At 51.7% G+C, this 15,671-nt stretch overlaps 1 protein-coding gene across 5 annotated transcripts in view; it reads right to left on the bottom strand.

Moving 5' to 3' along the window:
- SLC39A11 (solute carrier family 39 member 11) overlaps nucleotides 1-15,671 on the bottom strand; it is a 398,609-nt gene that overhangs the window by 49,870 nt on the left and 333,068 nt on the right. For all 5 annotated transcript variants that reach the window (XM_079132336.1, XM_079132335.1, XM_079132337.1 and 2 more), the window contains one exon: nucleotides 12,777-12,846. In XM_079132336.1, coding sequence (XP_078988462.1) covers nucleotides 12,777-12,846 — 70 coding nt within the window. The remainder of the gene's footprint in view (nucleotides 1-12,776; nucleotides 12,847-15,671) is intronic.

Here is a 15,671-nt window from a genome sequence, read left to right as displayed (position 1 = left end):
CAGCCCCTGTCGCCAGGGCCTTGGGTGGGGGTGGCTGGGGGCAGTGGTGGAGGAGGAAGGGGCCGCAGCATAAAGGGCCCCTTGTGCTGCTGACGGGGGAGAAGCCGCTGCTCAGCAGATGGAGGGGGCGGCGCCGTGGCCTCCTTGTTCTGAGAGGGTGACTTGTGTGGTCAGATCGGAGGGCCCGGAAGTGCATCCAGGGAATTGGGGAAGCAAAAGGGGGGCAGTTTGGGTTTTCAGGAGGGGTTGTCTGTTTTAAATTCATCTGGAGGATCCCAGGTAGGACCTTAATACCCTGCTGCACAGCCAGGCCCCGGGGGCCTTGAGGAGAACAGAAGAGGGGACCCAGCCTCTGCTGCCAGTGAGGGTGAAGAGTGGAGCTGCTCACACACCACGCGGCAAAGGCTGAGACGGTGGCCAGGCCAGGGCCGGGAACAGGGACTCCACGCTGCGCAGGACAGTCGAGTCTGCCCAGAGGGCCACAGAGGACGGAAGGACAGGATGCTGAGGCCTAGAACCAGGCCCAGGGCCTGAGAAACACAGCTGCAGAAGCAACTGGAGAACAGAGCAGCTCTCTACTGACCTTGGAAGCTGTTTCTACACCAGCTCTCCTGGGTGGGCAGTGGGCAGAGAGTTCTTGTCCTGGGACCTGGGATGACCCTCTATCTATAGTGCCTAAAATGGGCTAGCCAGGGAGCCAGAATGACAGCTGTGTCACATACGCACAACCCCAGGAGCTTTTTGTGCATAAACTCACCTGATTATGGGAACCACCCACTGCAGTAGGTGACACTATTCTCACTTTGCAGATTAGGAAGCTGAGGCTCAGAAGAAAAGCAACTCAGCCCGTGGTAGCGCTAGAAACTGAACCCAGGGGGTCTGGCTCCAGAACCCAAGTCCTTAAGTCTCCTGCTACATGCTCTGCCCTCCACCCCCAAAGGGTCTGCAACAGGGAGCTCAACTACAAGCCAAGCCCACCCCATATCCCAGATCTCTTGGGGACCAGGGACCTGGACACACGTTTGCCTGTTTCCTTTCCTACCTTTGATACTTTTGGTCTATAAAATGGGCTCCTTGTGGGTCCTCCCTCCTGGGTGTAAGATTCAGTGAAAGAAGGAAGGTACAGGACAGCTCGGGAATACACACCTGGCGAGCGCTCAATGGAGGCCCCCCTGGCCGTCCCGTGTGCCGTGACTGTGGTGTGAGGGCCAAGATGGAGGTACCGACCCAGAAAGGCCCACCATGGTGAGTCTGCTTCTGATTGAGAAATGGAGCTTCAAAGGTTAAAATAGACCACTGACTAAGCAGGCTCCCCTTTTTCAGCATGCAAGGTGGTTTTTCAAACTCTACCTCCTTTCCCAGAAACTTAACAAGCTTACTGCAGAACCCAGTGATTTTACTCCAGGTCCGTCGCGCCCCAGAGATGTGATGACAGACAACCATGCCCAGCCCCCAACAGGAGTGTGCACAGCAACACCGGGTCTCCAGTGCACTGGGGAGGGGTCCTGTGTGATGCCCCCTCTCTGACGTCCTCCCAGGTCCGTCCACTGCTCCCCGAGGGCCGGCGTGTCATGATGCACTTTCTTCTGCGCCTCGTCCCTAGTTGGCCTGTGTCACTGTTCCTTGGCTTCTCTCAGATCACCCCCAGATCCCATATGGGACAAAACAGCTTCTCATTGTGTGTTCACCCCATAACTAGATGTGCAACAGAAAATTAACTTCCTTCTTGTGGCATTATCCTGTCCTGCAGCCCCTATTTCCACACAGAAGCTGGGCGGAGCAAAGGTCAGTTCAAAGGAATTTCGCCTTTTCCAATATGGAATTCCTTCCTACGCTAAGCCACTCTCTTCTTAGTAATTCTTAGGAGTTCAAGAATCTTATGGCTGTGACTTCCCCATCCCTAAAACACTCTCCTCCCTCCCTCCCTTCCTCTTCCTCCTCCTCCTCCTCTTCCAGGTGGCTTCTGAATACTGGGAAAGATGTAGGGAAGCCAAATTCAAAGGAAACCATTTAAAAAATGCACCATCCTGAATTTAGAGAAACTGCATCTTCAACATAGATTAAAATACAGCTGCAGAATGAATTGGATGGTCCCAATCTCCTCACTGAATGCAAATGGCCTAATGAGTATGAAGAGGAAATGATATGTCAGGTGTCACTGCACCAGGTGTGTGTATTGTTTAAGTTTAACTGAGTTTGAATGGGGGTCAGTCAACATATGTTCTAGTCTGAAAAGGAGAGAGGACTTTGCTTTATCCTGAGCTCATAAACTGATTTTTGGTGAATGTACTGAGAGCAATTTCTCATGGACAGACTCCTTGTGGGCCTTCGATGGCATCTTTCATTCAGTGCCTACACCTTGCAGGATTCAGAAGATGGCACTCCTACGTCACTCTTCGCATAATCGGGGGGGGGGGGTGTTTATTTCTTCACATACTTGGGGGGTGTTTTTATTTCTCCACAAAGCCTGAGAGTCTTAGAACTGCAGGTATAATCCACCTCCCTCATCATTTTTGTGGAAACTGAGGCATGTGTGGGAAGAGGTGATGTGTGGTGCATTATCAGGTGCTAGGGAGAGTCCTTCCTACTTAAATCAGGTGCTGGGCAGAGTCCTCCCTATTTAATGCATGGTACTGTGGGGACAGACTACCGAAGCAAGCACCACTCTTAACTAACAGTCTGGAGGCTCAGACACTTTCTCCCTCCTTCAAAGGAAAACGATCCTTTAGAGTAAGATGCACCTCTCACTTCCTTACTGGCAGGAATGAATGACCGTCGTTGGACTCTCCAGCGAGGCCACACCCTAACACAGTGGATGGCCGCCCTCGACTTGGATTTTCTGTGCTAGCAGGAGAAAGCGCAAGTGTGGAAGGTCCTGCCTTCACAACATCTAAACATCCACTGGATTTTTCTTTCCGTCATTTGGTGCGGGAGTCAGGGGCGGGTGATGCACTTTCCCAATGACCTTTGTTAAAAATGTCACTTATTTTATCAGTCCTGGGAAGTGAAGGCAGCAGGCTAGAAGAATCTGCTGAACACAGGGGTGGAGTCAGTCGGGCACTGAATGGTGTCTCACGGGTGACCGCGGGTAACAGGTAATGAGGCCGCGCACCCATGTGTCCATCTTTCCTCCCGTTCCCCAGAGGCCTATGAGCACCAGGTACCTAAAGAGTTTGCAGGCAGAAGGCCATCGAGTTCCAGATTCTCCTCCACGTGGGCTAGAGAGTCACCAGGTTTCTGGACAATAAGGTGATGGCATTTATGTGCACAGACCTGGGGATATGGGGGGACAGTCTTGCCCCTGTGAGGACAGCCCAGCCCAAGAAAAACCCTGGAATTGCATCTTATGGGGAGATGGGGTGGTGCTGACGAGGGAACGGGACACATACGACTGGCCAAACATCGTCACCCAGGCCTGAAGATGGGCCCAACACACCTTCCAGCCCCCAGCCCCACCTGGCTCCTTCACTCAAGTGTGTGATGCAAACTTTCACCTGCACAAAGTGGTCAGCTTCCCCAGCTCGCTCAAAGACTTCAGGATTCTCCCCAAGGATGGAGAGGACCTTCCTGAGGTTTGGGAGGGGCAAAGGAAGACAGCAGCAAGCAGCAGCCGGGAGCGATCCTTGGAGGGGAAGCTGGCGGGGAAGCAGGTCCCCTCCTCTACCCTCTGAAGTGTTAGCATGGCCATCTGGAGTCAGAGCAGCCCCGGGGCAGAGGAGAGCCCAGAACTCAGCAACTAGCTGTGCGACTCCTATGTCCTAGGCCACTGCGTTCCCTGCTCTGGGGCTTAGGTCTCTTCACCTGGGCTAGCGCGGGGGCTTCCTGCCCAGTACAGAGGTGGAGATACTAGGGGTGGGGTATCTATTCCAGCCAGAGTCTTGATTAATAAGCTCCTAGTGCTTTAAAAGAAGTATTCCAGAGCAAGGCCATCTTCGAAGACCATGTCTAGCCCATCGACCTAAAGTTTTCCTAGTTGCAATGGCTAAAAGAGTGTCCTGAGTTAACCTTCTCCACAAAGATAAATCCTACACTCAGTAAAACCCTGGACTGGACAGATGGGCAGAAGGACAAGGGACCTAAGGCTATCCAATGGCTGGCTCTGCCCAGTGTCCCGCGGGCTTTTCTGGCACACTTCCTTCACTTCCCAAAGAGTGATGTAATAAATAACATTATTTTAACAAAAAAAATCACTAAAAAAGTAAATGTGTTACCCCCAAAAGACGGAAAGAAAGACCTTGTGTATAAGCCAAACACGGCTCCGCGGCAACGCACTCAATGGCCTTCTCTTCTCTATGGGTCCTTCGCCTAGCCAGCCATGATGAGGGACGGCCGCGTGGTGGCGCTGTCTGCCAGATGCTGCCTGCCAGCAGGCGCTTTCAAATTCCACCAGACTAGAAAGGAAAGTGTGAGACTCGGCGCTGCCCAGAGGTCCCGCTAGCCTCCCAGAGGAGGTGGTGTGACAGGTTCAGGAGCAGGGCTTGTTCACACGGAGCACAACTGGCAGCCAGGTGCAGCTGCAGGCCAGGAGCTGGGAGAGCTGAGCGGAGGGAGGGAGGGCGGGCCTGCTCTGCTGGAAACAGTGGGGTGGCTGGAGGAGGGCAAGAGAGCATTTCCCAGCCCAAGTGCCTGGAGCTGGGACCCCCGTGCTCAGGCTGGGGACCATGATCAGGGAGGCTGGGCTGGGAGCTGTGAGACCAAGTCAGAGGGCAGGAGCAACCTGGAAGAAAGCAGGGTCTCCCAGGGAGATCTGGTCCTGCCTGGGCAGGTCTGGGGCATCATGGGCCTTGCTGCCTGGATGTGTGTTGGGAGGCAGCTCGTGTGGGTAGATGCTGGGCGACTGATGATCTGAAGGGTGCGTTTGAGCTGAGACTTCTCCCCCACACAACAAAATGTCTTGATTCCCTTCTCTGATGCTTTTTCTGTCTTACTACTGGGGCTTTTACCACTGAGTCACACCCCCAGGCCTTTTTAGTTTTCTTTTTAGGTAGGGTCTCACTATGTGGCTGAGGCTGGCCTTGAACTGGCGATCCTCCTGACTCAGCCTCCTGAGTAGCTGGGATTACAGGAGTGGCCACTACAGCTGGCCTTATTAACCTCTTTACATATAATTTGTGACCATATCTTCAAGAGTCTCCTGGGAATAAAGTAGGGGTCTATCTGGAGAGACAGGCACACATCTATGATATATCTACACATTTTAGACTCCTCAATTGGCTAATGTTGATTAATGGTCAGGGAAATGTCTCTTGCCATTTATGTGTCTTAATAAATGGTGGCCTAGTTAACTAATGGCTGCTATCTTAAGTGACTGGTACTATACCAACATATATATTTTGCTAGCCAGGGGAAAACAATTCATCTGATTTATGATCTTTACTCTTTGACCTGGGAAGGAGATATACTTTAAAATTGGTTTTGATGTCTCCACATGTAATTTAATGAGTGCTAATAGTTCTAAATGCAGGTTGATCAGCCAGGCTTGCTTTACTAAGTGTCTGGGTGTTGGGCAGCCTCGGCCGGCTGGGCCACTCAGGACACTTCCAGTTGAATCTCGGGGATGTGCATCATGAGTTGTCCACGGAACAGCGCAAAGGTTGCAGCCAGCTGCCCCTGTCAGTCAAGGTGTGCCCACGGATACAGATGCCTCTGAGTCAAAGCTTCAAACAGGAAGTGGTGTGTGAAGCAGCATGTTTAAGCTTCAGTCACCTGCTGTCTCCACTGCATTGAACCATGTCCACCATTAAATGGGAGCTGAGGAGATGCCTCCTCTCCAGAGAACACGCTGGAGAGGGCCCCCACTGCTAGGGCTGGAGAATGCGTGCTTTGGAGATGATGACGCTTGAGAAAGGAAAACTAGCAAAGCACCAAGGACACAGGGTCCGAAGAAACTGATGGAAACTGAAAGGAATTGCTTCGGGACCAGAACAGAAAGAAAAAAACTCCTTCCCTTGGGCTACAGACTGCCTGGATATCTTGGTAATTCAGGGGACACTTCGACACAGGTGGACCTAGCAAGCACAGAAGGTGGGCAGAGTGGAAGGGCAGGGCCCCCGAGGCCTGTGAAAGTGAGGAAGGCAGGCTTTGGACGGCAGGTGGCAGCAGCCACACGCTCACCGGGCAGGAGCCTGCTTCCTTTCTGGATCAGAGAGAAGCTCCTCACATGGGAAGAAAAGACAGTGGCTTTGTGGAACATCACTTTTTACTGAGGTCTTCTCTCACGATGGCCATGAAGCCACAGGTGAGCAATGAGAACTTCTGTACTTCAAGATGCTCCACACACAGGGCCCAGCGAGAGGACCCTGGAAGGAGTTAGCATCCGAGTGTTTACTGTGAGTTTGGGCTAGGACACTGGACTGTGTCCACTAAATGAGGGGCCTATGAGCTTTCTGTAAAGAGTCAGATAGCAAGCGTGGCCAGGTTTGTGGTCTTAAGATTTCTGTGACAATTACTGGCTCAGCCACTATAACACACGAGGAGCCACCGACAATATGTAAGCAAACCCAGGTGCCTGTGTTTCAATAAAACTTTATTTACAGAGACAGGGATTGGGGCAGATTTAGCCCAGGGACAAGTCTGATGATCCCTGCACTAAATGAACAGAACCCTCTGTGTGGCTCAGGGAGCTGTGTTCTCACGTACAGTTGCTCCCAACTTACAATTACTTTGTGTAAGTCAAAACTACCCTAAATCAGAGAGGACTTTCTACGCCTGACCCCCGTCCCAGCTTGGCAGCACAGTGCACCACAGGCACAAGTTGCTACCCTTTGTGACTGGCTGGAGCTGCGGCCGGTGTCACTGTCCGGCATCTTTAGAAAGAACTGGGCCACATCAGCTCAGGAAAAGGTCCAAATTGAAGGTGCAATTTCTTCTGAATGCTTTTGTGCCATCGCGAAGTCCAAAAGTCATAAGTGGAACCATCCTGAGTTGGCGTCCATTTCTCACCCTAGGTACGTGGGGGCAACAAGTTCTTCTGGCTCCCTCTTCTGTTATTGGTTTCCAATTACATCACACTGAGGTCAGGCAACATGGCCGAATGACATTGATCCTGGGGTGGGTATTCTTTGTACCTTGGGAAACAGGCAGAGGTGTGCTTTAGCAGAATGTGTTTTCTACTTGCTGGGTTGGGGTTCACAGAGTGGGGGTCACATCTGCTCTGTACGTTTTATCCACCTTTTCTCTGTGTTATCTACAGGTATCGGAGAGCGGCATTACGCTCCCGAACGTCACCGTGGCTTGGTGCTTCTTCCTGTGGTTTGAACCCTTTCCCCTTTAAACAGCTCAAGCTCACACTGCATAAACACGCAGGATGGCCCTGGGCTTCCAAGCCCAGCTCCCCTTGTCATTGAGCCAAACTGGCCTTCATGCCTTCTGTGGCTTCCTGCCTTCCAGTCCACCTTGTCCACTACTAAGACCGGAACGCTTGCTTTCTTCTCCTAAGCATTTGCCCTAGGTCTTTTTTGATTCCCTTTTTCCCAACCTTTCCATGTCACATTTTAGTGGGGCACACATAACTAAAATTTAAAAAACCCAAACCTGTGTCTTTTGAAAGATGAGTCCAATTGTCTGATGGCTGAGTTACTCCAGCTTGTTTCTGCATTTCTCTTCCATTCATTCATTCACCCTTGCTCTCTCTTCATCCTACCCCCTCTTTCTTATTAGTATAATTATCCCTTTATGCTCACTAGCATATTTTTAAATAACTTCTTTTTTCCCTTTCCTCCTGATGTACCTTCTACATAGATCCCGTAGCAAAGGTTTCAATGAGTGGTAAACTTGAACTCAGCGCAAGATTCCACATGACCTAGACTAGGGATAGGCAAAGGATAGCACAGGTCCACTGTCTGTTTCTGGGAATACACTTGTACTGGGGCCATCTGAGTCTACTTTGGTACTTCCATGACAGGGTCACATAGTTGTGACACAGGTCACCTGGCTCCCAAGTCATCTGGGGCCACGAGAGAAAGCTGGCCATTTTCTGTCCAATGCGTTTCCTATGGCACTCTGGAGACAGCAGTCCCCGGGCTTCTGATAGTGCTAAGTCCACTGTCCTTCTCATTGTCCTTTCTGTGCAGGGGATCCATCTCCCTCTGGAGTTCCTCCTGCTGGATGGTGCTCTGAAGGTAAGCATACCTACGTGATGACTGGACAGTGTTCACATTCAGTCTTTTTCCATTTCTGAAAAGTCCTCATCCGATACTCTTTGCTATTACCCTTGCCTTTCTTGATTTCTCCTTTGGTGATTCCTATTAGAAAATATTAAATTTTTCATTCTCTTTTCTATGTCTTTATCTTTCACAGAGCCACCTCTCTGCCTTTTTATGCCACCTGCTGTGTGATTTCCTCACATCCAGTCATTCACTTCATTAATTCTACCGTCAGTTGCATCTCATCAGTTAACCATTCTACTGAGTTTTCATTTTAATGTCTGTATCTTTCCATTTTAAACTGTTCTATGTGATTCATCTTTTAAGTCTGTCTGTTCTTTGGGAAAGCTATTTTATTGTAATAATTGCCATCCTTTATTAAATATCAAAAAACTTTCTCATTTTGTAGCCTCATAGTTTCTTTTAAATAAAATTTCTGTTTCAGATTAGCTTTAGTTATATAGAAAAGTTCAAAGTTAGTATAAACTGTTCCTATACTCCCTGTGTCTAGTTCCTTATATATGTTATTGGTTGTTCCCCTTGTCAACATCTTACAGACGGTCAAATGTTTGTCTCAATCAGGGAACCTGTGTTGGTACATGACTATTAACTATACTCCACAGGGAACTCAGACTTCACCAGTTTCCTCTAACATCTTTCCTCTGCCATGACCCCATCCAGGACAGCCCTTGCATTTAGTCCCCTCAGCCTCCTCTGCACTGTGAGTTTCTCAGACTCCTTGGTTTTGACAATCTTGAGTTTTGAGGAGGCTGGTCAGGTATTTTGTCCCTCAACTTGGGTTTGTCTGATGTCTTTCTCATATGGTTTTATGTCTCTGTAGTTTTGTGGATATGATCTTTCCTCAGTGGTACTCTGTTTCCTTATGAGATTTGTCCCTGTTTCATTTTTTGCTTTAGTGTAATCTTATCTTTACTTAGGAATTGCTCTCTTCACCCCCAGGCATCTGGTGAGCCTGGTTAGTGGGAGGGTCCCTTGGAAGAGGTTTTAGGTTTGTTCTTGCAAACCCCTGAAAATTGTTCAATAATCCGAGAACAGTTTTTATGTTAATTTCTGTGTTTGAGATTTCTGGGACAAGATAAGAGTATATAAAGTCTTGCCTGACTGATGCAGGTCATGGGTCTGGATTTCTTGCAGATGACTGACTATATCCAATACCCTATCTCTCCATCCAAGATTCTGGAGAGAGGGCAAGTTCCATGAGCAAGTTCCTGAGCAGTGGGTGGAGTTTTGTTGCCAGACAGTGCTTCCAAGCCCTGGTCTTTATGCCAGAACAATTTCAGTTCCCTGTCTCCCAAGGGCAAGGCCATGTCTTCATCCACATGAATCTATATGTGACCGCTCTGCCTTTGGTTCCTCCCTTTATCACCAGCATATGGCATTTCTTCCTCTTTCTTGGTCCTTGGCTGTGTACAAGCCAAGTTTGTTCCTCAATTTACGTGTAGTGCGACATCAACATCAGTTGAATTCGCCATGTTGCTGGAAGTATTAGTGACACATTTTAAGCTTCTTGGAAGAGCTACAAACCATGTTTTCTGCAGTGACCATGCACAACGTGGGACACACAGCTGCACTCCCTCAACAGCGAAGGAAAGAATGAGGAATGAACGAATGAGCGAGTGGAGATCAAGAGAGCTGAGCACCTGCAGCCTTAGTGAGCCCCTACGCAAAGCACCGAATGGGTCCAGGAGATTGGGAGCAGACGGAGCGGGCGCGGCATCCTCCTGCTGGGTGCTCTAAGTCACGATGGCCCTGCCTGGTGCTGCCCTGCTCACGCTGAGGATCGTGACTTCACTGCTGGCTTCCCTAATGGAGCTGCCCGTCCACTGTGACCACCTCACAGTATGACTGCCTTCTTTTACTCCAACAGGAGTGAACTGAGCACCTGGGAGGGACTCGACGCAATGTACGGAGCCAGTTTCATCCTGGAGCTGCAGATGGTGTCCCATGGCAAGACGCTACCTCTGCTTAGGGACACGGCGGCCCTCCTCATCTCTGTAGGGCCTGCCTCTCTGGACCCCACACATGGACACTGGCTCAAAAGCACCAGCATGATGGGAGAACGGGAAGCTGCATCCCTCGAGCTCACTGTAGGAACAGTACTGCACTGGCCCGACCACCTTCTGGGCTGAGCACCCCCGGCTTACAGGACAGCAGGGCCTCCGTCCAGCCCACAGTTCCAGAGCCTCACCTCTTGGCTGCCCAAGCAGGAAGGTCTCACTTGCCGCTGCCCTCGGTCTCTCGCCTCCCATGAAGCCAGAGTGTAGCGTGAGCTGAAGGCTAGCGAGGTTTGCCCGGGGGCCGTCCTGAATCTGTCACATGAGTAAGGTCACAGGCCTTCAGCAGGGAAGGAGCCAGGTCACAACCTACAGGTGGGTTCCTAAGTGGGGGAGGTGGGAAGAGCGGGGTCTGCTGAGGGAAGGGGCTCCGCCCCCTTCCCTGCCTGTCGCCTTCACTGCAGGGACCCGCCACACTCTGAGTACACAGTGACACATGGCAGAAGAGCTCCAGAACTCTGCACCCCCCAGCTGTGGGGGCTCCCTGGGCTTGATGCCCGTGTAGTAGAGGGTCTCCGTGGCTGGAAAGGCCAAGGCCTGCTTTCCCAGCCCAAGCCCAGGTGGAGGACCCCGCCAGGGGCTTGTGTGACCTCGGGAGTGTCTGGGAGGAAGGGAGGAATGGGGATGGAAGTGTTTTTGCTCCAGTTCCTTCAGAAATATTCATGAAGATTAGCAGAAAGTGCAGGTGACAGATAGAGGGATATCGGAGTTGACGTGGAGATGTCACGGGGGACATGGTGCCACCAGAACCGGCCTGGCCTGTGAGCGCAACGCCTGAGGCAGGGCTGTCACTTGTGGGCGCAGAGCTTGTGTGGCCTGTGCCAGCTGATGGGCTCTGGGAGGACCTGGCCTTTGAGAGCTTATAAGGTCAGCCCCTGGGGGCCCCTCAGCCCACTGCGTGCTGCCTGACTCCGAAGTTCCTCTCGGTCTAATGAAGTCAAGATCAAAGAGGCTGCGCCGGGGGGCAGAGCCCAGCACCCCCTCCCATGCCCTGTGCTTGCAGAGCCGTCTGCAGGGCTTTCTGAGTCATCATCAGCCTTGTTTTTGGTGACATTTCTAACATTCTGAAGGCCCTTCCTTCCCCATCTGCCACCTCGGCTGATTTGGACAATCGGCATCCTTTTCAGGGTGAAGCAGAAGGTGAGGAAATGGCTGCGACCGAGAGACGGGCGTGGGGAGTGGAGAAGAGGTACGCCTGGACCTGGGACAAGCAGCACGCACACTTGAGGGCCTCGTGGGGCCTCAGCACGGAGGCTCAGAACTCGGGGACCCACTGGGAAGGGCCGTACGGAACAGGCAGGGCCTCTGCTTCAGCTGGGATGTGGATGCACCGGCTGGTGTCAACACATCCCTGTGGGGCACACCAGGGCCCCATGCGGGTTCAGAGCTGGGGAGGGTGGAAATGGGGTTGTATCAGTAAGTGGTTCCCAATGACCAGAGCCAGCAGGCACAGCGCTGACCATCAGAGGAAGAGGAGCCATTTCCTTGAGGCCGGGGCAGAACATTTGGGGGTTGTCCCAGTCTGAAGGCGTGGAGCGAGCAGTCTGACTTGAATGGCATTTAGGCGATTAGCAACTCCCAGGGCTGTAGAAAGTGCACAGGCCAGCTGAAGCTCCGCCACTGCTCCCAGAGGCCTGCACCCAGCTGACCCCGCTCATTGTCCCCCACTCATTGTCCTCGTCTCTTGGTGCCCTGAGGACCTTTGCATTTGCAGCTCCTTGGTGGAGCTGCCCTGCCTGGCTTCTGAGGGACTCATGTGATCCCACAGCTGTGCCCTGGTGAAGGCCCCGCTTAACTCAGGGCAGTGGAGGAGGAGAAGCAGGGACGGGGCCCAACGACTGTCCACGAAGGTGGGGAAACAAGGTGTGGAGGAGGACAGGAGCTTTGGCTTGGTCAGCTGGGTGCAGGGTGGTGACAGGGAACCTGGAGGAGAGGCAGGTCCCACCCCACAGCAGATGGAGACAGTAAATCAACCAGGGAAATGCCGGGTGTGGGGATCGTGGGAACACCTGTGCCGAGGGGCCTGGAGGGAGCAGACCCAGAGGAGCAAGCTACGGAGAGACGTCTCGGCTGGAGCCTGACAGACAGAAAAGAAGGCCCAGGAATGGAGAAGGTTGCCCAGGAAGCGGACGCTAAATGGAGGGAAAGGAGGCTCTAGAGACCGAGCCCCAGGGTCACCGACGTTCAAGAACGGGTCAAGGATGAGAAACACCGGGCGCCCTCCGGGAAGCAGGAGAGCTCAGTGAGAAGACAGGAAGGGAGGGCTGAGGACACAGGGAGACATCAGATCATCAGTCGCTGCCTCTGTTACACCTTTGTCTTTGGTCTTTGCACACTGAATACAGCCTGAGATTATAACCGTGTTGTCTTCAAAATGGTCACCCATTAGAGAGCTAATGGCACAAACTCACTTCTTTGACTGAGGACCTCTGACAAGTGTGACCTCATGCCTGACTCCCTGTCCCAGTCCCACGTCCTGGGGTGTGGGGGACATAACCATCAGGGCCAGGCAGCTCACCTGGGCAATAAGCACATCCGCAGGCACCCGCTGACTCACCTGGCGCTCTCGAAGGTGGCAGATGCTGTCTTTTCTACAGCCCCAAATCCAACTCCAACAGCAAGACCCTCTGAAAGAAACACACACAGAAGCAAACACGACAGGTTAAGGATAATTTTCCCAATGGGAATATGACCATCACCACTGTGTTGGGCCAGACTGCCTAAGGCGCCTGGAACACAAGATCAACCCAGCTGCAGCGGAAACCAGGGTCTCGCCAACAGTCCTGGGGTCAGGATGGGGAAATTTCTGACCTTCCAGCTAAAAATGATTTTTAACATTTTTAAATAGTTTTTTTTTTTTTAAATCAAAGAATAGCATTTCATGACGTGATAATTCTATGACATTATGATTTTAGTGTCTACAAATTAAGTTTTATTGCCGCACAGCCAGGCTCATTAGTTGGTGACTTATGTACCACAGAATTCATTCTATGTAAGCAGCACTGAGTAACTGTGACAGACCAAATGGTCCTGAAAACCTAAAACGTTTACTATCCCGCCCTTCAACAGAGTTTGACCACCACCTGAATGTGCGGGGCTTCTGCTTATCAGCTCATGCAACAAAGAGTCCAAGGTTCAGATAGAAGCCCAAGGTCGTCAATGGAGACCAGTTAGGTCCTCACAGTTACAAAGTGACTGATCCCCTCCGGACACTTCACCTATATCCCAGGAAGGAAGTTAAGGCAAACCATGTTCTGGACTGAGCCTTTGCAGCCCTGTCAGGTCAGACCAAGGGCTTTTCTAAGGACCAGGGGGAACTAGTTTTTTGGTCCCAGAGATTGAACCCAGGGGTGCTTAACCCTGAGTGACATCCCCAGCCCTATTTATTTTGAGATGGGTTCTTGCTAAGTTGCTGAGGCTGGTTTTGAACTTTCCGTCCTCCTGCCTCAGCCTCTGGGATTCCAGGTGTGGGCCACCACGCCCGGCAGAGGGGAACTTTTTGCTGAACAGGGAAGAGGCCAAAGCCTTCTGAGTGAGAGGGGCTTTCCAAGATTCACCATCTCTTTGACGTGTTTCTTTCCTGTGTCCTCTTTATTTGGAGTCCCGGGACACTGGGACTGTAAAACCTGACCCTTGAGGCACGTGGGGACAGGAAGGCTGCTTCTGATTGTCCCAGGCTAAGGAGAAAGAGCTCCTTGTGGCCCAGACTGGGGCCACAAGACCCTGCGAAGGTGTGATGGCTCCCTTTGGCCTCACTTCGACCTCTGTGCCCCATCTCCTCTTGGGCCTTATGGGACTGTCGTCACCACAGGTTGCCCGCTGGTTGAGAATTTGGAACTCTGATTCCCCAACTAAGATCTTCCCAGACTTCTTGCAACCACCAACCCAGGAACGCAGAGTTCTAGGACTGTAGAACTGGTGGACATCCCTGAGACCAGCCAGTGTGACTCGGGCCATTCTGGCTTCAGAAGTCACATGATGGGGAGGAGGTTCTTTCTGAAACCACACAGCAGCTCTCGGGCTCCTGGACTGTGTCTCCAGCAAGTATGAAGCACGTGACAGCAGGCCAGAGAAGGCGCCGACACTCCCTCCAGCAGCCTCTGAGGTGAAGGAAGCCAGCCAGGTCAGTGCTGCCAGCAAGACAGGCTTTTCCACCTTAAGGGTTTAAAATCATATTCATTTTAATTCATCTTTAAGGGACCTGATGTCAATTTGTCATAATGGCTGTCCATCTGCTGAGTCCTCATTTGTCAAGGTTTTCCTCTAGGGTGACTCTGGGTTCCAAATTAGGTCTTGTTTTGAGATCCCAGTCTGCCCAGGGTTCTGACCCCTGGAAGGTGGGGGCCTGGCGGCCTTCTGTGGGCCAGGCACTGGGTAGCATTCCTGATACCTGAACTGCAGCAGGCCTCTCACCTCCAGGTGAGCAGAGAGAAAGGGAGTGGGCCCAAGAGCCTAGGTGGGTTCCGATTCTGAGGTCCGGGGCCTTTGTTCTCTAGCTGTCTGCTCCTCCCCATCTCTTCCAGAAATTCTTTCCAAGAGCGGATACTACACAGAAGCCACACCCCCAGAGTGAGGTCTGGATACACACGCAATACTGTAAGATTTCAGGACAGGCTGTGGAAGGGGTCTGTCTGCGGGTTCGGGCAGACTTCCCGCTCACAGGGAACAGGCAGACATGAGTGGGGGGGAACAAGAGGTTAAGGGACTAGTTCTATAAACTGGGTCCATGTGCTTGGTTTTTTGTTTGTTTGTTTGTTTGTTTGTTTTTTAATATACCTGCAGCCCTCCCTGGCCTAAGTGAACAGGATATGTTACGTTCCTCAGCAAACCACCTGTTAGGTGCAAGAGAAATGCAGGCCTGGAATGCTGCTAAGAAGAACATAAGTTGTTCTGAAGCAGGGGTGGGGGATCTTTGTGACTTTTCACAGACCAGATCCCAGGACGAGGGGACATAAGGACAATTCCCCCTAATCATAAAATCTGTAACAACAGGTTCCAATTAGAACCAGTCAGCATGGGCCAAAGTGACCTGGCGCTCCCATGCACAGTGGGGACTTGAGAGTCTGAGAGCATCCTCCTGTCAGTCAAGAGTCAAAAGCTGAGCCAGGGCAGGACCCTCTTTCCCTTTTCCTAGCTGTTCAATAAGCTCGTGCCTGCTACTTGGAGCTACATGTCTGAAATCTTTCTGGCTTGATCGGCAGAACCTGGGTGAGAAAGAATTGCCAAGGCTGGAGCCCTGTAACTCCACCAGGGAGCCAGAGGGCTCCTTGGTGCAGAGATGGCCACACCCAAGGTCAGGAGAACAGGGAGTCAGAGGATGCTCCTGGCCAGCCTCCTACATTCGAGGGGCCCACTGTTTACAAAGCTGCTATTCTCAGGTCTGTTTTGTACCAGTGTGGCCAATGCCATGACCCACTCCCATGGTAATAGAGGGTCTCCAGGATGAAGATCT

The sequence above is a fragment of the Sciurus vulgaris genome, assembly GCF_902686455.1.
Source record: "Sciurus vulgaris genome assembly, chromosome: 3".
In the NCBI taxonomy this organism is placed as follows: Eukaryota; Metazoa; Chordata; class Mammalia; order Rodentia; family Sciuridae; genus Sciurus; species Sciurus vulgaris.
This window is presented reverse-complemented; position numbering and strand designations above follow the sequence as displayed.